The sequence below is a fragment of the Anser anser genome (genome assembly GCF_964211835.1).
Source record: "Anser anser genome assembly, chromosome: 12".
NCBI lineage: Eukaryota > Metazoa > Chordata > Aves > Anseriformes > Anatidae > Anser > Anser anser.
The window spans coordinates 23,510,484-23,536,042 of NC_139733.1; the positions used below are offsets into that span (position 1 = coordinate 23,510,484).

The following is a 25,559-nucleotide window of genomic DNA, read 5'->3' on the forward strand; positions in this document are numbered from 1 at the left end:
AGAGGAAAGTCGTGCTCGCCTGGGAAAGGCAGGACGGCAGTAAGGCGCAGCGCAGTGCTGCTTTACAAGGATGGCCAACCAACTGCTCTTCACAAGCACACGGGGAAACGCATGAAGCCAGCTTTCATTTTCAGAAAATACGTTTTAGTTTAAACTCTGGGAAAAAAAGTGGTCTAATCAGAAGGAGTTAAGAGACTAACCGAGGAGGATGTTTGTTAGATCTCCCGTCACGGAAGGTTTTTAACTGATAGATTAGATGAACATCTGACAAAGACGTCTGAGCTGCTGGGAAATGCTGAAGGCAGCAGAGAGCGAGTTTGTTGGGGGAACGAGGCACGGTCTGTTAACCGAGGGGCAAATGCCGGCCGGGATAGCGGAGCTGGGTGGGGAGAAATCTCTGGGCCAAGCACCACCTGCCCCGGAGCTCGGGGCTCCCCAGGCCTGCCTTCGCCCCGCACCCCGGAGCCCCCTGCGAGCAGGGCGATAACGCCCGGCACCGGCCGGGCACGCGGCCGCCGAGGGAGCTTCCCCCCGAGCCGCGGGCTGCTCCCGCACCGGGAATAAAGGCAAGGAGGCAGGAGCCAGGGAGCGCGCCTTCCTGTGTGAATGCAAAACAACAGCCAGAGCAGCCTCGAGGCCTTTATCATTTTGATGGCCTTGTGCTCATTCCCTTCTGGGGAGACATAGCACATAATGGCCTTCGGGGAACTAATTAAGTCAAATATGCTGAAGCCGGGGAAGGCAGCAGGGTACGGACAGATAAACTCGGGGAGGCAAAGAGCATGAAGGAAAACATCTGAGACCTCTGCAAACAACCGTGTTCTTCTAACACTGGTCAAGTAATTTCGAGATCAAAACAGAGATTTAGACTTTTCTCAAAAGTTTTTAAAATGTAAGTTATAAATAAAAATGCTGTCACGTTAGTGAAAAGGTGGAAGGTCCTGCATTAATGTTTCCCTGGAATAACAGAAGTATAAATGTTATGCATCCGTCTTTTGAGGGACTGATGCCAAAACCTTGAATTCAGTCAAAAATCTCCCTTTAACTTCAGAAGCCTTTGACTTGAGTCTTGTGACTCAAACACAAGCTGAATATAAACAAGGTAGGGAAACTGTCCAGCCAAGTCATAAGCAAATACAAAAGTAAATTTAGCCAGAGATTGTATTAATAGTTATAAGCAAAGTGACTTTTTTCTTAATGTCTGGATTTTACCCTAACAATTTTACCGTAAGTGTTAATAGATTATTTTCTCTCCCACCAAAAAATGTCACAAGATCCCTTTACGCATAAATTAGTGTCCAAAAAGCTGCCTCCAGCTAGGATATTTAAATAACTACTGGATGAAGAACAGCTGTATTATACAGAGATATAATTACGTTTCAAAGAAAATGGTTTTCTATTTAGATTTAAAACTAGTGAACAGAACTAACCCCCACTGCTAAAGTGTAGAATCTCTTACTCCGAGTACCTCCACGCTTCTGGCCTGCTTGGGGAAGTTCAAGCAGACCCACTCGTTCGCAGGGCTGCGGTGATTCAGCCAAAGCTAACGTGCTGATCCACTGCAGAGAAACAGGAGGTTAGCCAACATCTTCATGACCACCTTGTGGTGTTACCCACCCCGTGGGACACAGCCACCTCGGATGCGCAGCTTCTCATGAAGAGAAGGAACAGAAAATGCGGTATTATTCAGCCCCAAGAGCTGAGCCCTGACGCACGCTGAAAGCTGGCCTTGTGAGAGATGCTGGCAAGTTCCCCTTCCCCGCCGCTATCCTGCGTCCTCCTCTGCATTTCCCCCCTGCTTTTAGCTGTCCACCCAGCGGTACGTCCTTATCCGATACAAATTTCCAAAGGATCCGAGGGGGGCCGGGGGCTGCAGCCCACACCCCTGCCAAGCAAAGCGTCACCCCAAGCAGCAACCCCGGGCAGTGACATGCCCCAGAGCTGATGGTGTCCGGAGCACCCCGTAACCCCGAGCACCCCGTACCCCCGAGCACCCCGTACCCCCAGAGCACCCCGTACCCCTGGAGCACCCCGTAACCCCGAGCACCCCATAACCCCGAGCACCCCGTACCCCCGGAGCACCCCGTACCCCCGAGCACCCCGTACCACGGAGCACCCCGTAACCCCAGAGCACCCCGCCTCAGGGCACCGCCAGGGCCCTGTGCTGCGAGGAGGGGCTGCTGCAGAGCTCGCTGGGCTGCTGTGGTGACGGAGAAAACCCCAGCTCGTGGGGACCGGGTTCCCAAACGCAGATTTAGCTGTGCATTACAGTTCGCGCTGGTTTACCGATCTGCAGTTATTCAGCCGGCCGGCAAAAAGGGGTTTATAAGTACGAGCATTAAAGCTCATCCCCAGATGCATCACAAACGAAAATGGGCCCGAGGCTGTCACATCGACGTTGTTCACAATAACTGACCTCCAACCTCCTCACGTTGATTTTAATTACTTAACTTAGGGGGCAACTCTTCCCCCTTTCCCTCCTGCCACATCTGTTTACACGCACCAGCCTGCCTCCCACCCTCTGCGGGCAGCGCACAGCGAACGAGGGAGAGCTGCTCAGGGAACGCCGCTGAGCTGCGCCGTGCCCGGCTGCACGCTGCTGGCCGCAGGGCGAGACCCGCGCTGGTTCGCAGCGCCTCGCGTCTCTCTTCAGCTGTAACCGAACGCTCACGGAAAAACTAAAATAGCCTGAAACTGCCTTGGCTACCAGTCGTGATGGCTTTTAAGTTCCAACATCCTGACACCAGTCACCCATTTCTGTCCTTTCTTTGAGCCTTTGCAAACCTGATTTCCAGGAACACGGAGACACACAGACACACAGACACACACACAGACAGACAGACACACACAGACACACACAGACACACAGACAGACACACACAGACAGACAGACACACACAGACAGACACACACAGACACACACAGACACAGACACACAGACACACACACACAGACAGACACAGCAGTCTCACTCCTCACACTTCTGCCTGCTTCCCTTGCCCATGTTGTGCTCGAAGCCCGCCAGGAGGCTGCAGCCTGCAAGCAGGATTGCGGCCCTCCGTCGATCACCAAGCAGGTCTCTGGAAAACGAGGACCGAACGACCCGGCCGTGTCCCACGCAGGCAGCCTGGCTCCAGCAGCAGCCCCCAGCACGCAGCGAAGCCCCGGCCAGCCCGCAGCACGCGCTGCTCCGGGGCCAGCAGCCGCCGCCAGCCCCGAGGCGCCGCGCAGGGGGGCCCACCCAGTACCGGCACCCGGAGGAGCCACGAGCCGCCTTCAGCATCAGCGGCCCCGGCCGTAACGCACACACCAGCTGACGGTGAGCTCCGGCACTCCAGGTTCTCTCTACTTTCACGTCACACAGAATTTGTTATTAATTTAGAAATGAGTTCCCTCTATCCCACAAACCCCACGCGCACAAGGCACGGTGCGGCTCTGGGCGGTGCCGGCACCCTCTCCAGCAGCTCAGCAGCGGCGGCGGCCCGGTGTTATCCTGCGCTGTCCTGGCAGCGCTAGCAGGCAGTCCCCGACCAGATGGATGTATTTGTAAATAAGACAGATCAGTTTTGTCAGGTTGTAATTGGTTTTAGAACAAGCAATTCCCCCGATGACAAACAACGATTAAAGAGCGCCGAGCTCCCCCAACGAGCGTCTGAATGAGTTTTACGGCAAGGCCAAGAGCCGAGGAGGGCACGGGGGGCGGCACTGACGGCACACGAGCGGTTCCACCCCGGGCGGCCCGGGCAGAGCCGTCAGGAGAGGGAAGAGCCAGGAAGAGCCGTCAGAGCGCCCGCGGAGCAGAGCGCGGCCTCTGCCCCCTCCCAGATGCCTCGCGCCCACCCGAGTCGCCACGGGAGCCCCAGCAAAGACGCTGGGCATCCAGAGCCTGCCAAGCCGCTGTCCCTCCGCGGGCCGGTACCGAGTCACCTGGGGGCAGGCTTACAGGGGGCGTTAAACACCGGGAACTCTGAGAGGCTGCACACAAGGACGGGGCTGGGGACGAGGAGCTGGGCTCCTTCCCGCGAGTCCTGGGCACGCGCAGTCTGGTAATGCCCGAAAAAAGCTGAGGAAGTGTTCACTGGAGATTTTCCTTTCTTTCAAGGGCGTATTGCTATCATGAATTTCTGCAGGCTTAGGAGTTAGGTCGGGGGCCATAAATGCCTTTTGTTTTTTTTAATTGTCACCACGAGCCACACCATGCAGAAGGCCGCTGCAGCGACCGCTCTCACCAGCGCCGTGACCAGCCTCCAGACAAACCCCCGGCACGCTGGCGAGGCTCAGTGCTCCGGGAACCAGCTGGGTGACCAGGCCGGCGCCCTGCTCTCACACGGCGGCGGGACCCAGGGAAGTCCCACGGCTACTGCCCCGACCAGCAGCTGCCCTCGCACGGAGCTCATCGCCGCTGCTTTGTGCAATCCAGCTCTCAGAGCAGCTGGACTACCTCCACAGGAGCTTGCTGCGGCTGAGAAAAGAGCCCTGTTTCACCACCTTTCACCCAAGGAACCAGTTCTGCTGGCGTGCCTCATCGTTAATACGACGCCTTAAACCCTCAGAGCACTACCTACCCCCTTCATGAAACCTCTCTTCTGCAGAGACGGCATCGCTGACCTCCTTCCCCAGGTGCTCCCGAACAGCACACAAGCACTCCTATCTATGAATTTGTGTGAAGTAATCCCCAAGAAGGCCTCTTGAACATTTTTTTAAAATTCCCAATAGAAGTTTATTCCTAAAGATGTTATTCTCTGCTTTTGCGACCTGCGAAGTTATCTCCTGCCCCCAGCCCTCGGGAGAGGCAAGCCGTCTGCGTACGGTCCTCTCCCACCCGACCCGGAGCCGGCTCACTGCGCTGGAAAGCATCTGCACGGCAGTGACACACAGGCCCCTTTCCGCGGCAGCTGTAGGGAACCACATCAACAGCACAGCCCCGAGATGGACGAGAACTTGCCTGCGATAGGAGAGGCAAAGAAGGCGCGTGTGTTTTTCTTCTCCTCGCCCTTAGTTTTGATCTGACCTCTTGTATGAAGCAGAGTACCTCCAACTGCCATCCCGCAAGAACAATGGCTATGTAAATACTTTTTGTGTTATGGTTTCACTTGCAGGGGTTTATAAATATGACATTTTCACTTACAGTATGTTTGCTTATTGTCTCTTTAGGGATTTTAGCAGGAGTAGGTCAAGAGCAGAGAAGTGCTGCACAGGAAAAACTGCTTTTAAAACATGAATCACTTGGAATGCCATCATGTAGAGTGTTAGAAGAAACAAAAAGGCTTTGTAAGAACCTGCTGCTGAGACCGTGATTCCCGATTCACTCGGTGTGCTCTAAGTTAAAAATGCTTCAACACTGCTATTTTATTTTTCTTCAGCTTTTACCATACCTCCTCAGGTTTCTCCCTAACTACCCAAAAATACACTTAGAACCTCTGTCGTAATTCCCAGTTTCATTTATTACAGCAGTAGAATTTCCATTCACTTCAGTAGTAAAACAAACGGGCAATATGAAAGTCCCTACAAAACATGGGCTGTATTCAGTGGAAACTAAAATAAAGAGTGGTCTAAGGAAAATCCAGCGGAGTAAAAGGTTCATCTTGCAGGGTTTCTATATATGGCTGCTACAGCCATTTCGAAGAGTTCCCACACACGGAGACGTGACGCTGGGATGACAACTGCCCGAGCTTCTCTGGGCACGCTGGAGGTGCTGACACCCGCACAGCACGCTTGGGAGCCACGTGCTGCAGAAAACCGACACGAGCACCCTCTTCTCCGTGCCTCTGGCGGATGTACACAGGCAGCCCCAGCCACAAAACACCCTCCGGTTGCCCCGAGGTGTGAAACGCCCCAGCTCCCAGCAGAGCAAGGCTGGCTGTCCTGAATTACCGGGGTGTCGGTACGGCACCTACAGAACTCGCGTCTCCCCGCCCGCGATGGGTCTACGCCCAGGCTGCAGCCGCGGCAAACCCGGAGCACCCGCTGACACGTCCCCGGCGCGGCGGGGCTGAGGACCCGTCCCTGCCGCTCGCCCCGGCCTGCACCCTCGCTCGACAACAGGAAGCGGCGGCTGGGAGCGCTCAGCTCACCGGCGAGGGCGGCGGGGCCGCCGGGAGCCCCATCACCGCCGTCAGCCCGGGGGCTGAGAGACCTCCCCGGCAGCAGGTTGAAGGCAAATCCCACAGCGCGCACAGCACCCGGCCGCCGGGGCACTGCAGGGGGCACCTGGGGGAAGCAAACCGCCGGCACCCGAGCAGCCTCCGTCTCTCAGACGCGAGGCAGAGCTCAAGGAGCCGGCTCCTGCTCCTGCCGCCCGGCGCTGCCCTCCTGCCCCAGCCCGCGCCGCCGCCTCGCCCCAGAGCTCGACGCCGCGCTCCCGCCTGCCTCTCGAAGCAGGGGAACCAAATCTTCGGTGCTCGCACGTATTTTGAATCAATTACATGGGTATTTACAGAAACGCCGGTGTTATTTAATCCGGCGGCCTCTCTCGGAGCATCACTCTGATGCTGCAGGGGAAGCTATAACGTATCCAGCCAATTGTGTAATGCTCTACACGGGAGCAGAAATTGTTTTCTGATCTCTCCAGCAATCACATCCAACCCTGAAGCATGATGTCTGATTGTGCTGACTTCAGCATGCTTAACTGTGCATAATATCGACTGCAAAAGTACTCAGCCCTTTAAAAATGTGCCCGTCTCCAAAAAGAAACAATCATTAGGCTGCACTGCAAACTCACAACACACCACAATGCCCCAGCCTACACTCGGCAGATTGAACCCTACTGAGCAGCAACGTACAAACAATTTCGCAGCAAGGGACCAGCACTCCTGTACGCGGCGCTGTCCCTGGAGCACCGCTCTCCGTGGCAGCCAGCGAGGCCTTCCACCGCAGGAAGGGGAGCCCCGAGGAGGGGGCCCTTGCCAGACTCCCCGCTTTGGCTTTATGGAGGCCGAGGCCGACGTTTCAGTGACCGCGGTACAAGCAGCAAGGCGAAGGATTCATTGTGACTGTTTTCAAATCTCGCAGCGTACGCTGCGTGACTCCTCCTGCCGGCAAGGATTTTGGCACGCGATCAAGGGCACGGAGCACCACGTGCCAGCACTGACGGGAGGCAGCTCACCCCTGCGGGGGGACTCGCCTCAAGCCCTCCGGGAGGAGCTGTGCTCGGCAGCAGCCGAGTCATTTCCAAACAGCACTTAGCAAGAGCGGGACTTGCCCACCCTTACGCTGTCACGTCGGGCACGCTGTCCCCCAGGGGAGATACCACATCCTCCCAGGGGCACGGAGGCAGAAACGGCTGCCCGCAGCAATGCTTTCCTGGGAGGCCTGATGTGTCTCCACCAGCTGTCAGCGCATCCTCCTGCCCCGAGGCCTCCGCCGAGCGGCCCGAGCACCCCGGGGACGGGGCAGAACAGACGTCCCCACCCGGCTCCGCAGCCACCGCGCGTCCATGCTGCAACACCGGCGTGAACCCACGGCACCACCAGCTTCACCCTTGGCTCTCACTCTTTTACAAGTTGTTCTCTAACGTCAGTGATTAAATTATAGCACCAGAGCTAAATGTCCTTGAAGAAAGAAAAGCAGAAAGCGGGGACTCCAGTGTATGTGTGTTCCGCTTTCTTTTCAAGCATTTTATCTTACCAGACAGTAAAACAACACTGACTCTCACCTAATCAGCCAGCTTTGCTGTCTACATAATAACCAAACCAACTGCTTCCCAGTTAAAATCCTTGCCCTAAGGAGCTGCAGCCCTGAGCGGTCCCAAACAGCTGCATCCCCTCTTCGCCGTTTGTTTTGTACACAGGCCCCTGATGCTCAGAGGCCAGGGCACTGGAACAAACCTAAAAATCAAAGAGATTCTCCTAAGGAGCAACCCCCTCTCCTCTGTGCCTGTCCAGTGAAGACACAAGCAAGGAATTGTAGGAATGGTGCGTGCACGGAAGCTCCATCTTTTTCTGTCAGAACGTCTGCAAAGCTGAGCTGCCTGCAAGACAGAGCAATGCCTTACAGAGCTTCTTTACGCAGTAAGATGCACAAGTGACTGCAATCCCTGCACGCATGACAGATCCTCCCAAAGGCCTAGGTGATAAAGTAAAACCTTTTTTTCTTCCCTCCCTCTTCAAAGCAATTCTTTAGCTCCAAAGGAAAGAAGAGTAACAGACACTAATGCAAATTCTTTCCCGGGGCTGTTGGCTGTGCAATTTTCCTAAACTCTCAGCGCCCAGCCCAAGAGCCTGCAGCACTCGGTGTTGTCATGGAGCACCTCCCCGGCATGTCAGCACGGCTTCAGCACTCAGAGGAGGACATCGGTAAAGTTAACAGAAACCGTTTTGTCACTAGTGTCCACCAATTAGGGTGGCACAATGTTTTAAGGCAGCGCCGCAGCACCAGATGCATAAGCAGAAGAATCTCGCAGCCGTACCCTTCTCCCAGTTCCCAGAGCCCTGAGCCTCCTGACCTCTCCCATAGCAGGGGCTCCCAAACTGTGGAAGTCACGTCAGTACGGACGGACAGACACCGCTCCACACACCCGAACAAACCCGCCAGCACCAGCGCCTGCATGCACAGGCGAAGCTGCCCCGCAGCTGCTGCTCCCCTCCGACAAGGCTGTGCCCGCAGAGCTAAACCTGGGGCCCAGCCTTCCAGAAAGCACGACCACAGAAGCTTCGATTTCCACGTTGGAATTGTAACACTACACCTCTTTACATATCTTTGTTTTTAAAAAAAGGCTAAGACTTAAAATAAAAAGGATGATTTAACAGAAAGTGCATGATTTAAAACAAAGAGGATGATTTAAAGCCTCTCCCTCCCTGCCATGGACGGGATCCTAACAGCTGCCTCCTCACTGATGAGTAACGACAATGCTGGGATAAATAACAAGGCTGTATATCCCCCGGCCTGGCACATGAGGGATGCTGTGCTGCTGATGGTGCCATTTTTCACATGAACTCTAAAACCAAGGTGCTGAGCGCTCGCCATCGCTCACAACCTCACAGCACTGTGGCACTCAGAAGCACACCACTCCTGTCACACCGACTCCATCCCAGACTGGGGAATAATGCTACAACCCTGTAATTTCCCCAGCAATTTTATTTTGATACTCCGCTTCCTCTCCTAAAACTGTGTGTTGCAATATGCTGCTCAGAGCTGCCTCTCCCCAAACCACTGCAGCTGCCTTCCAGAGGTGAGAAAAGGGACATCAAAATAAGTCAGCTCGGGCCAGTTTTCCAGAGAACAGCTTACGAGCCAGGCTCTGGGAGATGTGAACAGCTTAAAGTGCATCCAACAACTGCAGGCACGAAGCAGGCGCACTGGGAGAAGACTGGAAACCCGAAGGAGGTCATCAGTGATAGCCATAAACTATTATTACCACTGTCAATGCGTGGGCTCATACTGTTTATTCGTTTCTATGTCCTCCCTTGCTGCTATGATACATACTAATAAAATACACAGAGGTGGGGCAAACAGCACAATGCTTATTAGTAAGAAACACTCATCTTTTTTAAAGAGGAAGGTTTGCTGGCAGCATAGCAAAAGCCTTCTGGGATTAAACGAACATTCAGGATTAAATTGGCATCCAGGCTGTAAGAAGGGGGAGATCACTCCACACTACCTGCTGGAGGAGAGCAGTGACCCACACCCCGTCGCTGCCCCCCCAGCCTGCAGCCACGCGTTACTCGCCTGAGCCGCGCAGCCACTGGCCACGTCAGGTCCATGAACGCCTCTGAAGTCGGAAAATGCATTTCAGAGAGTGACTGATGTCGCTGCTGGGTGGTGTGCTGGAAAACAGCTACTGACACAAGGCCAAATTCAGGCAACAAAAATTTAAGAGTTCAAAGGGTTGGGTTTTTTCCCCCACTTTCAATGGGCCAGCAGAATGGGAGTAAATCCTGCTCTCAACAGATGTTGAAACCGTGCACACAGAAATTCAAATATACCCCTTGCAGAGGCTTATAAACGCCTGGTAACTGCCCGAAGCGCACTCGGTGCTGCACTGTTACAGCCCTTAAAACTCTTCGCCTGGGACCAGGACTAGCTGCAGGCCGTGCGGAAGGGCTGCAAGAGGTTTCCATTACCATCACAAGAAGGGCAGGCTGATAAGTAACACCTACTACACCCAGACACCCATCAGTTACTAAAACAGAAAGTGACTGGGTTTACAAGCTCAGAACACCCTTGCTTGCTGTCAGGGCACGGCACTGAGCAGAGGCGCCGCAGGACCACAGCGCTTGTGCTCCGCCGGGGCGGAGGCTCGCGGCGCGGACGCCTTCCCGAGGACACACACACACACACACCTCGCAGGAGCTGCCGAGGGTGCTCCAGGCGTGTGTGCGCCCACCCCTGGCTCCACACGAGGCCTTGAGCCCGAGGCAGGGGCTCAAGGGCATAAAGCAGGCCTCCTAAACAGGATAAAGCCCAAGGGAGCCCTCTTCACCACGGCATGGCTCCGTGCTGGATTTCACTTTTCCCAAGCTTCAGAAGAAAGTCAGTGACATGAAGGCTGAACGGACCGCAGTCAGCAGGGCTCTGACGGCAGCACCCAGTCTCGCCCCCACAGCCCCATCTGCCCCCAGACCCCCTCGGAGGCCACCCCAGCCCGAGCGAGGGCCCAGGGACACGAAGGCCTCAGGCCACGCCGTGGCAGCAGGAGCCTGGTGGGCCCCCCCAAACTTCGGCCTCGCCGTGTGCCCCTGGCCAGCGGGGGCGCGGGGGACATGCAGCTTCCCCCTCCACAGCCCGGCGAGAGGAGGGCAGCGAAAGCAATGAAAGCATGCAAGCTCTCCTGCGGAGGCCGTGCTGGTCTCCCTGTCTCTGCCAGGGATCATTTTCACCACCTCGGCCAGAACACGGGGAATTCCTCTCAGACCCCCATGAACAAAGACCAGGCCAGGCGGGACCTTCGCAGCAGTAAGCGCTGATCCTGGAGCTCACAGCCACCACCGCGGGGACGGGCTGCTCCCGTGGGCAAAGGTCTGAAGGACAGAAGAATCCATATCCGTACAAGACATTTCTTTTTAACCCAAAGGAAAAGAAAATCCAAAAGCCAACAGAGCCACACACCATCATGCCCGAGCATGGCGGAAAGCCCTCGTCCAGCCAGCGAGGGCCCGCAGCTTCCTGCTTCCATTTCAGACAGGATCCCCCATGCACAGAGAGGCTTCGGTCCCGCTGCTAAATGCCACTCCTGCCCTGCTGCGATGGGTCAGACCACACTACGGAGCTTTAACCCAGTGCTTCAGTTTCCCCCTCCAGCTCAGGACGTGGCGAGAAGCCCAGCCTCCGCTCCCTGCGCACATAACCTGGCTGCGGGCAGCGACGAGGTGCGGGCAGAGGAAGCACAGCCCCGCAGCACACCTGGGCACCTGGACTCATCGCCCGTCCCTTCCCCAGCTCCTCCATCTTCAAAACAAAAGCGACGCTTCCCTGTTTCACCCTGCCAGGGGCACTCTGCAGCATTTGCTTAAAGAGCTTCAAAAACTGCTAGTGCCGAAGAGCTGTGTACGATAAGGAAAAAACACTTCAGTGATGTCCATCTTTTCCTTCAAAACCAATTAACCCAGTACTGTCCCCACGCTCTGAGCTGGCAGGGAGAGCACCTGGCCACATGCGGACAGGTACACAGATACGAGGCACCCCCACACACACACCTCTAACCAGGCCCCGTGGGCCGCTGGCTCTTTCTCCCAGTGACCGCGGAGCAGGCCCAACCCCACAGCCTTTCGGCAAGGCAGATGCACACCGCTGTCGGCTCCAGTCTCCTGCAGGAGCCTGATTGTTCAGCTGCACTGTCCCAGCTTCTGCCGATGCACGCTGGACGTTAGCGTAGCAGGAAACATCCCTGATAGATTCAATCTGTTCCCATTAGAGACCACCAATTAATCTTTATTACAAATTGCATACACGTTCGTCTCTGCTCTTCTCCAGACGTGGCCTTCCCAGCCCTGGCGGGTGGGGTCCCGTGTGAAATCCATCTGTCAGCACCACACTATCAGACCCCAGTGAGGAAACACCACGGATAAATGGCAGGTAACAACAAGCAAACCTGCACTGCAATCGGCTGAACAAGGAGCAACGCCGAGTGCTTATTCTGAAGTCCCGTGGCTGATTCTAATGAATCAGATCTCGTTTCTGTCTGTTGCAGATGGCTCCCCAAGTAAGGCTCCACAAACGTTTAGCAGTTATGTACAGGACAGTCCAGAGGGTGGAACTCACCTCTCTTTTGCACAGAACTGCCAGGTTATCTGGGCTGTCGAGTTTCAAGCCTCGATGCCTCTCCAAGCGCAACCGAGCTTTCCACCTAAGCAAGCCATAATCCCGGAAAACAGGCTGGTACGGAAGTTTTCCCAAAATTCTCTGAGCAAAATGGAGGGAGGCCATAAGGTAGGAAACGAGAATATACATAAAAGAAAGGATGCAGCTGCTGCAATAGAAAGATACAATGAAGCTAACAAGCAATGATAAATTAACCTAACCTGCAGTTCTCCTGTGAAAATGGGGAAGAAAACCACTTTGGTTCTCTTTGGCCCCGGGTTTGTAAACCTTTTTAATATTTTTGCATGCTAAATCCATCAAAACGCTAGATCTACTCGCAACTCAAACAACAACTAAGAGTCCTTAACGCACGAGAAACTCTCTTTACCACTTTGCAGCCAGACGTGCCATTTGAAGCCTACAGTCTTGAGGATCACCGCGGATGCTTTGCACCTGCCAGCCGTACAACAGAACGGGGTGCTACTGAATCACAGCAGCCTTCCTGCCCACAACAACCAAACAGATCGCACAACGACCCGAATTTTGCTGGGGTTAAAAAAATAGCTTCAGAAGGCAGTATGAAATTTAAGAGACAATCAACAGGATGCCCCATTTTCTGCAAGATTTATTATGCTCTACCATAGACGGTTCCGTCTACATAATTAAAACTGGTTAGTTTTGCCGTATTTAGAGCAACAAATCATGCATTTGACAGTAATGAGGAAGAAAAGACATTTGTTTATCACTCTGCCCAGATAGACCAATTAAAATTGTATGTCTGAAAGCACGCGTCTACGGATCTCCTGTACTCAATACTCCACAAGCAGCTTCACCGAGGTAGCTGTAAATATGTGGCCACATCTTTATTAGTATTTATTTTTAATGCAACCATTCCTGTCCACGAATCTAAGACAGACAAATAAGAAAACCTGCCTCCTAAAAAGTACACTTAATGCCTTCTTTCTTGTGTCGTCACACAAGCATCTGCTGCCAGCCCTCTCACCTCCTGAGAGCTGAAGCAGGATGCAGAGCAGCAGCAGCAGGGAAAGCGGGGACGCAGCTGACAGCAGGGAGCGCGCCGCGGGAACGTGCCTGTCGGCAGCGAACGGAGTCAGGAGGGGTGGAGGAGAGAGGTCCCCATCCGCAGACAGATGGCACACGCTGCAGAGAGCCAGCAGGACAGGCAGCCTGCAGCAGCCACCCAGGCAGCAATGATTAGGTATTTCCACTCCTAAAACGAAGAGGCAGCGGCCCAAAGCCTCGGGCGCCTTGCCTCGCCCCGTGCCACGCGCAGCCGTGCCCGCGCTTTCAGCCCCAGCAGCGGTGTGCCCAGCAGGCAGCGCTCCCCACCAGAGCCCCGACCCCTGTGCACGCGTAGGCGCACGCACACACGCCGCGCACCCTTTATCTGCTCAAAGCACTTTCAGGATGACTCCTTCCCGCCACGAGAAAAGCAGATACGATTCTGCAGAGAGGGAAAGAAGATACAGAGTCATCATGGCTGATAAATCACCCCTGTGCACGACGCTTATTCACCAGTTAAATTCCACTTACGCCAATCGCGCTCCCCACACAAAGTGTGGACTCATCGATTTTTACTGGCACTGCAGCGCCCCGGAGCGCAGGAGGTCGGGGCAGGGCTCAGCTGCGCGCTCTTATCGACACGCTCTGCACGCCCTGCTCGGGGCCTTTGCTCTGCTCTTCAACAGCCCAAGCAGGAAGGTTTTCAGCAGAACTTCCCAAAAAATCACTCTAAGCAATATATGTATATGTTTTTGCCATGTTATGCCTAGTTGCCTGTCAGGTCTTTAGCCGCAGAGCCCAGTTTTTCTGCATTTCAGCACTGCCAGGCGGTTACTGCCCCGCGAGACCCCCCCGCACGCCACTGGACACCTTGCAGAGTGCCCTGCAGACCGTGCAGGCCAGGACCCAGCCATTTCTATCTCCGACACCTTTTAAAGGCAGCGCCACTGCGAACTGCTTTCACCTGCACCCACGCAGACGCGCTCCCCGCAGCTCACGTGTGGGGTTTTCCAGCTTCCCCCTGCTTTTCGCCCAGCCGCGCCATGGGGAGCGCCGCCGTGCTGGGATTTCAGCCCCGTCCCCCATTACAAGACAGCACTTCCTCAAGTTTTCATCTTTTATCATCTTCATCTGTCAGTTGTTCTGTGCCAACATCTCGTTTCCGCTGGCCTCCTTCACTCTCACTCCTCCCCCTCCCCCATTTCTTTTCCTTTTCAGCCGTTCTCAGGAGATTCGGGTGTCCGTAACTCTTCAGCAGGGCACTACGGGCTTAGGTAAGACCAGAACAGGGACTAAACCCCCGGGCAACCAAACAGGGCAGCCGGGACAGCGGCGACCCGCAGGGAATCCCCAGGCGGAGCCAGGCGAAGGGCAGCGACGCGGGGCACCGGGAGGCTGGAGGCCGAGCAGCCCTGCGCCAGCCCCGCCGACACCGCGGGCGGCCGTGTCACGCTGGCGGCACACGAGCGCCCGCAGCGCACGGCCCTGCAAGGAACCCCGCTCCTCAGGCCCTGCAGCGGCCCGGCAGAGGTGTTTCGCTCTGTGTTTCTGCCCAGCTCCGTTTGCCTCCTCGAGGAGGAAACGCAGCCTACGGCAGAGCTGCGGCGGGCCTGGAGCGCGGCGTTTACCCCAGCGCGACAGCCGGGCGAGGGGGGAGGCGGGGGCTGGCCCGGCTGGCAGCGGGACCTCGGGCACCGGAGCCCCCTCGCCACGAGCCGACGGGGCACAGAGCTGCTCCTGCCTCACCGGAAAACCCCGTCCGCACCTCAGTCAACTGTTACTCAGATGAAAACGCAGAGCGGGTGCCCTCAGACGTGGATGTTTCTGGAGATGCAATTAGTCACAGAATAGCATCAAGACGATTATTACGATCCCACCAGCAAAGTCTGCCTGTGTTACTGCTGCCCAGAGAAGTGGCCCAAAGTGCGATCGCCGCGGTGCAATAAACCACGCTTACCCATACCCCCGGCATTAAGGACCCAGCATATGGAAACCATGAGGCCACGACAGATGTCAGGCCAACAAGAACCACGGCAAATGAGTATCCCAGTTACAAACAACAAGACAAAAACTATCAGCGACGTCTGCAGCAAAACCTTTTGGAACAGACCAGGCGCAGCCCCGCCTGCAGCCGGGAAGCACACCTGGCCCGGACGGCGCGGCGACGCGGGGCCGCGCAGCGCAAGCAGGCGACTTCCCTCCCCTCCCACAGCACAGAGCAGCACCGCAGCCTAAAAGAATATTTCATCTGCTTAACTGCAGGGTGCAATAACATCAATTTGCCCAAATTATACACAAGCAGAAAGGTAATTGGCACTGAGCAGAGCGTGTTGTGACTGTTACATCATTCCTCAAAGCCAACTACAAAAGACTGAAACGCAAGGAAGTAAACAATGGCACAAAACCAACACCAGCCCCTTCCCCAAAACCCTTCCATCTGGCACTGCACTGCAGGATTTACGCAGCTGCTTCCCCAAAGCAGGGTACGTGAAGACAAGGCATCACCGAATGGAGCTCGGGGTCCAACGCGCTAAGTGACCTCTAGAGAAAATGCAGTTGAGTTTACGCATGCACAGGTTAACGTTCAGAAAAGCTGTTTTTTAGTTGTCATTAATTTGGTCTTAACCAGAGACCTAACAGCGTAGCGCCCACATACCTTTGTGGAGCAACCAACCCAAAGGACACGGGAGCCCCCTCCACGCAGCAGCGGGGGGAGCCGGAGGGGACACGGTAACGGAAAGGCGCTGAGCAGGCAGCCAGGTGTGCTCACGCCGGACACGGAGGTGAACGGCCATCGGCTGCCAGAATTACCGGCTGTTACGGTACCGACTGCTGCCACAAACCGAAGCTCTCCATGAAATCGCAGGGCAGCCAGCGACAGCGGCTTGCTGCTGATACGAGCCCTGCATCCGCCGCGCGGGGAGCGCGGGGCTCGCTGCTCTGCCTGGCCGCACACCCCGACCGGCCCTGCGGGACCGCGGGCGGCGAGACCCCGCCGGGGGCACGGGCCGGCCCTGCCGGCTCCGGCTGCGGCACGGACGGGTTCGGGGCCCGGCGCCGGGCGCGAGGGGCCCCCGCAGCCGTGAGCTCGGCGCGCAGCCCCCCGCGCCCCGACACAAAGCGCCCCGCTGCCGGCGGCCCCCCGCGGGCGGGACCCGCGCGGCGTGGCCCCGGAGCCCCGCAGCGGGCCCGCGGGGAGCAGGCCCCGCGGTGGGGGGAGCGGGGCGGGGGGCGGCGGCAAGGCCCGAGGAGCCGCACCCGGGGGCCCCGAGCCGCGGCCCCGCCGCCCCCGCCGGGCACCTGCCGGCCCCGCGGCACGGCTCGGCACGGCACGGCACGGCTCGGCACGGGACCGCCCCCGCTGCCCGGCCGGGAGCGCGCCGCCGGCTGCCCGCGGCCAGCCCCGAGCGGCCCCCGGCTGCAGCCCCCAGCCCCCAGCCCCCGGCCCCCGGCCCCCGGCCCCGCACACAAAGGCCGGCCCGGCGGCGGCGCTCACCCTTGACTTGCGCCTCGTACTCGGCGATGATCTCCTTGTCCTTCTTGAACCTGCCCTGCGAGGACATCTTGCGGGAGGCCCAGCGGCCCCGCCGCGCCGCGCCGCCGCCACCGGCCCAGCCCCGGCCCCGGCCCCGGCCCCGGCCCCAGCCCCTGCCCGCAGCGGCGCCGCCGGCCCCCGGGAGCGGCGCGGGGCGGGGCGGGGCGGGGCGGGGGGCGGGGCCTGGCGGCGCTCAGGTCGCGCGCGGGGCGGGGCGGGGCGGGGCGGGGCGGGGCGGCCGCGCCCCTCCTCCGGCTGCCGGCCCCGCCCTCACCGAGAGGGGCGGGGCGGGGCCGAGAGGGGGCGGGGCCAATCGGTTCGCCCCGCCCCGCCCGCACCTGCGGCCCCGCCCCCCCGCGGGGGACGCTCCCGTCACGGGCGGGCAGCGCGCGGCGGGGCCCGGGGCCGGGGTGGGGCAGCGCCGGGCAGGGCCGGGCCGGGAGCAGCTGCTCGCCTCTGCCCAGGGGCAGCTCGCGCAGCGCTGCCCCGCACGAGGCCCCTTCCGTTGGCGGCTGGCGCGCGGCGAACGCGCGAGGCCGGGCGGCTGCGGGCGCCCTGCGGGCTCCCGAAGCCCGGAGCGGCCCCCGCACGGACCGCCCAGCGAGCCCCGGCCGGCGCTCCGGGCTCTGCGGCAGACCCAGAAGGCCCCGCGGCAGGAGCAGGGCGCTGAGGCCCCGCGGGGCCGGGCAGCCGCACCTGGCCGGGGGCCGCGGCGTCTGCGGCACCGGGAGGAGAGCGCTCGCCTCGCTGCCCGGCCGCCGCGGCGTGTGGTGCCGGGCTGCCGTGCGCACCTCGCCTTGCTCTGAGCAGTTCGGCGGCGCTGGGAGCCGTGGGACGGGGCACAGGCCCGCCGGCAGCGCGGCGCGTCACCGTGTAACGGGGCGGGCGCCCGGCTCGCAGCCCCAGACAGCGCAGGAGCCGGACAAGGAGTCGAAGCGCTTTGTGCTGGGAGCTGCCTGGGAGATGAACCCATCTCCAGCTCACCTCACGTGGCTCAGGTGACGAATTTTGGTATAACAAAACACGACAGCTGACGTGGGAGAAATGGAAGAGAGATCACATCTACCAAGCTTCTAGTGGCTGTGATAAAGGAAACAGAAAAGCAACGCTATTTTGTACGAAATGGGAACACCGCAAGGCTTTCTGTTTAGTGGGTTCTGTCCACAGCCAGATGTGTGAGGGACCTCAGGAGCAGAGGCTGGGCAGGGATCTGAGCTGGTTCTAGGGCGTTTGGGTGCAGACACGAAAAGGAGAAAGTATTAAGACACTGCAGCTGAAGAAAGGAGAAAATGGGAGTGTCTCTGGCATTTTACTGGCCCTAATAAATCACGTACCAAGCCAAAGGTTCAGGAGATAAACCTCGGTCTGTTACAGAGAACCTGCACGATCCCCACCATTAATGTGCTGCTCCTTGGCACCGCTCAGACGGAGCATTTGTCTGCTGCTCCAAAAGCACGAGTTAGGCGGTAAATCCTGCTCCACACAAAAACATGGGCTTTGGCAGCACGACTCCAGCGAGAAAGAGGAATAATCGGAAGCATTTTGCAAGCGGGGCACTGCCCTGTGGCGGTGGGGCTTGGCGGGACCGGCGGCGGTCCTGGGGCGCTGAGCAGGCTCCCAGCGCCCGGGCCCAGGGGGCTCGCGGGGCAGAGCCCGGCCCTCGCCCCACACCGACGGCTGCCTCCGGCATCCGTCCCGGGCAGGCAGAAACCTGAGCGAGCAGCAAACATCTGCTGCGTTACCTGCCGGGAAGCCTGGCGGGGGGCTGGGCTGCCCCGCCAAAGCCTGAGCCCCAGCCCGGGGTTAGCCTGAGAAGAGGGCGCCCAGGGCGCTGCTTGGCACGGGGCCGGGCAGGGGACGCCCAAGGACACCGGGAGGTGTGAGGGCACCCTCCTGCAGCAGCGCCGAGCCGCCGGGGGGAGTGCACGTGGGAAGTGAAACGAGGGTCTGCCGTGTGAAACAATGCCATGTAATTTCCCAAAGCAAGGAAAGCCAAGTAACATAACAATTACATGTTTTTCTAGTACAAAGACTACCATTTTGTGTTCCTTTGCAGCAAAGGCTGGTATGGTCGGGACCTTGAAGTTCAGAGCTCTGTCTCCTCCCCCGCCCCCTCCAAAAAACAAACAACCAGGCAGGAAAAGAGAAGTATGGGCCATTTTTTAAATATTCATCCCTGTGTCAGTTACTTTTCCCTGCAACGTTCACAGTTACTAGGAGAGTAAGTAGCAAAATTTTCTACCACCGAGCTATGTCACTGGACAGATTTTCTTGCCAGATTAGTTCAAGCTTATGGTCTTAAACATCTTTTATCTAAATAATCTGCAATACAAAGGTGTAAGGAAAAAAGCAAACGTGAAATTAGGTTAGTCATGATTTTCTGTTATTTAAATCTCACTAAAAATAAAGAAGCACCAATGCCTGAAGACAAATAATCCAGCCAGAAGTCAATGATCTTTGCTACATATCAGTCTGAGATTGTTTATGGAAATTTTACTTAAAACAGCTTTCTAAAAGGACGGATTAGATTGTAATTCACTTTGTGACACCTTCAGCGCAGAATTTTTACACAAAGAATGGGATGGGATTTAATCACAGTAAATACTTCAAGCTCGAGGTATGGAGAAACCAGCAGTAACTATGGCAACGTGGTCACTCCAGTAAGGCTAATGCAGATTATTTCCAGGGCAGTAGCCTTGTGTGTGCTCAGGAAGCAGAGGTAATGTTCGCTTAAAGCAATTCCTAATTTAAGGAAAATTCTTGAGGCAGAAGCTGCCTTGCACTCTTTGTTGCCAGCTCTGGACTGTAAGTGTTTCGCTCCCCGCGTGCACGGCTGCCTTAGACCAGCAGGCGAACGCCGCTCCCGGGGGACGCAGTCCTGCCGCACTCGGGCCGACCCCTGGCCACGCCAGCGCCGGCCGTAGCGAGGCCGAGGCGGGCAGGGCAGGCCGAGCCTGAGCTGCCCCAGACGATAACGTGTCTGTGAGAACCCTCTGCGTATTTCGCACCCACCAACAGCTGCTCGCTGCCGCCAGCTGTCTGTCCCAGCGCGTGGCCGCCGCACCGCGTGGCCCCACAGCTTCCTTGCTCTCCCTGCCTTCTGAGGTCTCCGGGAGGCGGAATGCGCTGCTACGTCCTCATCCTCGTGAGGGGGCTTGGGCAGGGGGCGGCCCTCACCTCCCACGTGCTGCCGGGCCCTTCGAGACCCGTCCGGAAAGCCGCCGTGGGCCCCGGCTCGGCAGCCGCAGCTCTTGCAGTTTAGGAGATGGGGCTCGTCCTTGGGCTCGCGTGGCCGGCACCAGCCTGCTGAGAGCAGCCCAGCCTGGCGTCACGGCTCACGCAGGGACACCGCCGATGTCAGTGGGATCATCTGTGGAATAAAATCTACAAAATGTCAAGTAGGGAACCAGAATCCAGCTCTGGTGGTTGTCTGCTCCGCGTATATCTGCAGGGCGATACCACTGGAAAAAATTCCGTATAAACATCTCCCAGTGTAAAAATAAACCAGCTGGAGGCAGGCAGTATGGAAGCTGTTTGCACCACACTACATCACCTTTGGTTTTGAGAATCTTATGTACTCTTTTCTGCCAGCAAAGTTCTGTTATCTTGTCATGTTAACAAGTAAGAGAACCAGTCCTCTCTCCGTGCCCTTTTTTATCTGTGTAGTAGAGTGCCATCGCAGCTTGGCACTGACATAGCTGTATGGATGTACCCAAAATAGCTGCGTACAAAAGAAAAAAAGCAGACAAATCCTGATTCCTACAGGCCTTAGGTTCTCCACGTGAAAACTCTGGGAGGCTGCAAGGCTATAAACGTTCTTCAGTCATTTGGGATGCTCAGATGAGGGAGGAACAAAACAAAACAAAAACAGAACCAGAAGCCAATTGCTATCATTTCGATCATGGCCTTTCTTGCAGCTTTTCCAGCACAGACCTACGAGCTGTCCCGAGAGCAATGCTCGGCGCGAGCCACGCTGCCACGGCCGGCGGTCCCGTCAGGGCCGGCCTGTGCTGGAGTTCTGTGCCCTGCGACGACGGCCGCGAGCCTGCGCGTCGGCAGCGCTGGGAATCCTTCTGTGGACAGCACCGAGCAAGACTTCTTGCAGCAAAGTATTATAAGCAGCTAGCACCAGCTACTCTCCAGATGAATTGCATTTTACCTTCACTAATGTCCATTGGTAAGAAGCCTATTTATACTAGGGACTCTGAGCAGGGCTTCTTTGCCTTCCAAACAGCTTGTGTAGGAGGATGTAAGCTGGGAGCCAATATGTTCTTCTTCAGGTAAAGCATCCCGGAAGTTTGTTTTGGGTTTTGTTTTTGTTTTTCCTTGGGGCTTCCAACAGTTCAATGAGAAGTAGAAGGATATCTTCAAATATAGGAGTGTAGCATCTTCAAAAACATTAATATCCAGAGAAGCAAAACAGAGCTCCAAAAATGAGCCCGCCTGTGTACCTGTGTTTTTCACTGTTACCATTTTTAAGCCTTTGTAGTAACAGCAGAATTTAGCATTGCACTGGTCAATAATTCAAATCACTAAGAAATGGAGAATATTTATTTGTGACTAAAAGCGTGAGGTGTTATGATAAACAACTTGCCAACAGCAATTCTTTCCAGTAGCTACAGTTCTCCTGTAAAAGGTGCTTGAGTCATAATGTATGCAGAATTTGGCGTAACTATACAAGGCCAAAGTTGCCTTGCATGTTGCTTAAGCCGTTGTGAAAGGTCTCTTGCTAACAGTTTCCTGCAAAAGATCTGTTACCTCGCATTTCCTCAGGGAGATTACAGAGACCATGCGGTCAAAGCTGCACTTTCGTTTCTCTGCTGCGACCTGCAGATTCTGTTGGCGATGCAGAGTTTATTCCTCAGGGAAGCAGGCGCACGGAGCGCAGAGGAGGCAGGCGGCAGTGAGAGGTGGCTGAAGGTCTGCTCCCTTCGCGTGAGCGTTCAGAACAACCCCACCATCCCTCCCTGGGCGGGATGTTCAGAGGCGTCCCAGCGGAAGATGAGAGCATTGCTTGTCTCAGCCTCTCTAGGCAGGGCATCGTCTGTACAACACTGCCATTTGCAAATTAATACCCAAGGCGTGCACTTGAAATCCGCATAGCTATTTAAGTCCTGCACATGGGACAGGTGGGAGTCCTTGTCCCTGTACTGTTTAACCCTACGAATAAGTGCTTTTGCACAACAACTTTCAAGGAAAGGACAGAGGAACCTTGTTTCTAGTACATTCTATTGCTCTGCTTCCTTAGATTTAATCTCGTACTAAACCCACCAGTTTCAGTGGCACAGACCCCTGCCTGGGCTAGTCACTCCTCTGCACAGCAGGATGAACCTGAGGATGCCAGAGCTCTATTGTTATTAATAATTTATCTAATTAATAGTTAAGTAAATATGTTACATTTAATGTGCTAAGGTCAACCCCTTTCTCCTTATGTTGCTGTTCTTCCTTTCCGCCCCATTCTCTCCTCTCCATGCGGTGAGGAATCCCACGGCCGCATTCCCGGGAGAAACACCTGCACGGCAGGGACAGCTTCCACACGCACGTGGCACGGGTACGCCGCACGCCAGCCTGGCTGCCCCGGGCTTCAAGGCTTTGGTACAAACCTAAGCAATTTGATTGAATTTGTTGTTTTGACGGCATTTGACCCATGCTTTGCCAACACTGCATGCTGCTATTATTCTCCGCCAGATACTTGTGCCCGGGAGTCCCTCAGAGTTTTAGTAGCAGTGCAAGTTTTGTGTCACCGAGGGCAAGCTCCAGCAAGCTCTCGTCACTCTGCGTCCATTTGCCACGGCAGCGAGCACATGGAGTCCTGCCCAGAGAAGCGCCCTTCGCGGGTTGCACCGCCGCTGACGGGAACTCAAATGCAGAGCGACGGGACATTTGCTCCAGTGGCTCAGGTTTACCACTCTGCTTGCAGAGGTTCCTGGCCTCAGGCAGCTGAGGGCTGGGACTCCGGAGATGGCAGTTCCACGGCGGACTGTGGGGGCCGGTGGTCATACTGCAGCGTGCCAGGGTTTGGTGGGTTCGCACGTGCAGAAGTGAACCCAGAAAGACACAGAGAATGTACAGAGAATGACCTTCTCATGGTCTGCCCTGAAAGAAATGGAGGTTGTGGGGTAGGGAAAATGGAACAAAAATGCGCTATTCCTTTAAAGGCGATTTTAACACTCACAAAGTCAGATGACCTCTGTCGCAGTGATTTTGAATATACGTCTGTGACCTGTGGCATTGGCGTGAATTGTACTCTGACAAAAACAGACTTGCCAGGAACTGCTTGTTTCTCTGTAAAGAACATTAAGGCTTTGGAGGTTTTGGTAAAGAATAGGAGTTGTGGCTTAAAATACGTGATGTCCACATGTAAAGGAAATAAACCCAAGAAATCTAGCATTTATAATCACCCACTGGATTTAAGTAAGTTAATTCAATTTAATTGGTTTCTAAGGGGAAGGAAGAAAAGGCAACGCAGGAATTCTTGCCACAGGAAGGCATGATTTCTATCTGCAATCTAACACAATTAGTGGAGTAGGATTCAGTTACTGAAGGCAAAAAAGAAGGCAAATCAAGAGTCAATTGAGTTGCTGCAAAATTTAATATCTTGCTGTCATCTTTGTTCTTAGTACAGAGTTGCTGTAGCAACAGACCAAAAAAAGAACTTGCAGTAGAGGAGGAGCTTGCTGCTCTTTTAACAATGTCTTTTTATCATCCCTGAATTACTGTTTATGAACAATCAATCACATTTAGCAGTATCAATGACTACAGATACAAGGCCAGATCCCGCAGACATTAAGCCTATCATACAAAGAGCTATGTTTTCAGCTGCTTTCTGCAGGTTGTATGATAGCAATTTTCTTTTGTAGGATTGAGCTCGTTTTTAGCACATGCAAGATGCAGCTATTCCTTGATCCATTTACATCACCACTGGCTCTGCACCTTGCAGATTAGGACTGCTTGTGACTATGCATCCTATAAATAAGAAACAGCTTTTCCTACCACTTTCCTTCTGGATGAGACAGACAGCATGGTAGCTCATGAAAGCAAGGCATGGGAAAGCAGATGACAGCAGTTCCTGGGCTCATTCTGCCACGCAGACCTTTCGAAATGGTTTGCCTCAGAGCCCAGCTGCAGCCAAAGAAATGCTCTCACGTGTCAGTGGCTGTGGGGCACCGACTTGCTTTCTGACATCTGGGTCGCTGCTGTTTATTGTCTGCAATTAATTTAGTCCCACATCGTCTCTACTTCTCCATCTGGAACGCAAACTTACTAATTGTATTTTTAAGCGCTTTGGGATCCGTACCGTATAACCACAGCCTCCTGCAGCCGTGTGCCCACCGCAGCCACTGGGAGCTCTGCACGGGGGCGGGGACGGGGTGAAGCTGCCCCTCAGCGCCCCTCCTGCCACCAGCGGGACAGACCCCTCGCAGCTCGTGGGACCCGCACGGTGACACGCTCCCGCTCGCTGCGCCTGAATCCACTGCGGGCACAGCGCGTTTCGCTCGACAGTATTTGCCAGCAGGGCGCAGAAGCAGGGGCTGCTGAGGACCCCGCACCGCACCACGGCCGGGCTTGTCCAGCAGCAGCGAGGGGCCTGGGGCAGGAGGGTGGCTGGGCACGGGGCCACCGGGATGGAAGTGGCTCTGCTCCGGGCCACCGAGCCCCCGGGCACACCCCACGTGCTCCTTGGCAAACGGCGCTGGAATTCCTGCCCCGCTGCGGCACGCTCACGCCCATCGGCGCAAAGCTTCGCGCTGCTGCCGGGCCAGCGCGACCTGAGAGAGCTCCCGCATTCGTGGCACCGCTGCACAGCAGGGCACAGCACCGGTGACTTTTTCAGAGATTCACCCTACATTTGTCTTCTTTTTCTAACTTCACCCCGTCACCCCTCGCTCCGGCTCCGCCAGCAGCCCTGAGCAGCGCTGCGGGGCAGCGGCACGGTGCCGGCAGCGCGGGGATGGCCGCGGCCGGAGGCCTGGCAGGCAGCAGCCCCCGGCCCCGCTCCGCTGCCCCACAGCAGCGCCCCGCGGGCACCCACGGCCGGGCCCGGCGCTCAGGGACGCCCAAGGCCTCGCCCCTTTGTTCGGTGCCCGGCCGCGCAGCTCCGCGTCGCCAGGGGCTTCCAGCGGCAGCGGAGAAAGGGACAGCCTGGGAAACTGCGACTTCAGTGTTTCGCCCAACAAAGCGCTATTGTCCGCGGCTCAGAGCCGCGTTTTAGTAGGCCAGCGTGTCCTCTGCGGAGCGCAGCCCGGCGAGGCACACAGGCTGAAGGGAAGCGGCACGCAGGGCCTTCTGTTCGGAGTGACAGCAATTGATGGAGGAAGGGGGCCAAATGGAAAGCGCGCCTTTCAGGGAGAATTCAGCCCTCTCATTAGAGCTGAATAAAGCCAGCCAAAGGGGCCTTCTCCCGGTGAAGCCCCGGGCTCCAGCTACATTCACAGCTTCATTGTAAATTCCAGCACGACAGTGTCATTTCCTGAAATGAGAGTGGAAAGTTTGGGGTTTTTTTTTGAAGCACCCCTTCTCAGTGAAACACGCCCGAGGAGGAAGCCCTTCCTCTCTTTCATGGCTCAACCACACAGCGCTGCAAATGTGCGAAAGGAGGGGAAGGAAAACGGTCAGGGCTTTTGCCCTTTTTTTTAAAAAAAAAAAATCTCTTCTTGGAGAAAGGTTGATCACAGAGGATCTCACTTATCCGTTTAAGCTAAATTTCACCTGGCAGAGGAGACTCGGATCCTGTTAAAATTTGCTGTGCTGCTTAGGACAATAA

General features: G+C 56.2%; 1 protein-coding gene across 6 annotated transcripts in view; it reads right to left on the reverse strand.

Annotated features, from left to right (window-relative positions):
* SRGAP3 (SLIT-ROBO Rho GTPase activating protein 3) overlaps positions 1-16,917 on the reverse strand; it is a 108,676-nt gene extending 91,759 nt beyond the window's left edge. For 3 of the 6 annotated variants that reach the window (XR_014571353.1, XM_083795226.1, XM_083795224.1), the window contains exon 1: positions 16,757-16,917. Coding sequence is in view for 3 of the 6 variants with exons in the window: in XM_083795226.1 (XP_083651352.1) it covers positions 16,757-16,823 (67 nt within the window). In the remaining 3 variants the exon portion in view is untranslated. Of the gene's footprint in view, positions 1-15,916; positions 16,290-16,756 lie in introns of those variants that run through there. The other 3 variants (XM_083795225.1, XM_083795229.1, XM_083795223.1) reach the window with 3 other exon arrangements.
* Between the last annotated feature and the right edge of the window lie 8,642 nt (positions 16,918-25,559).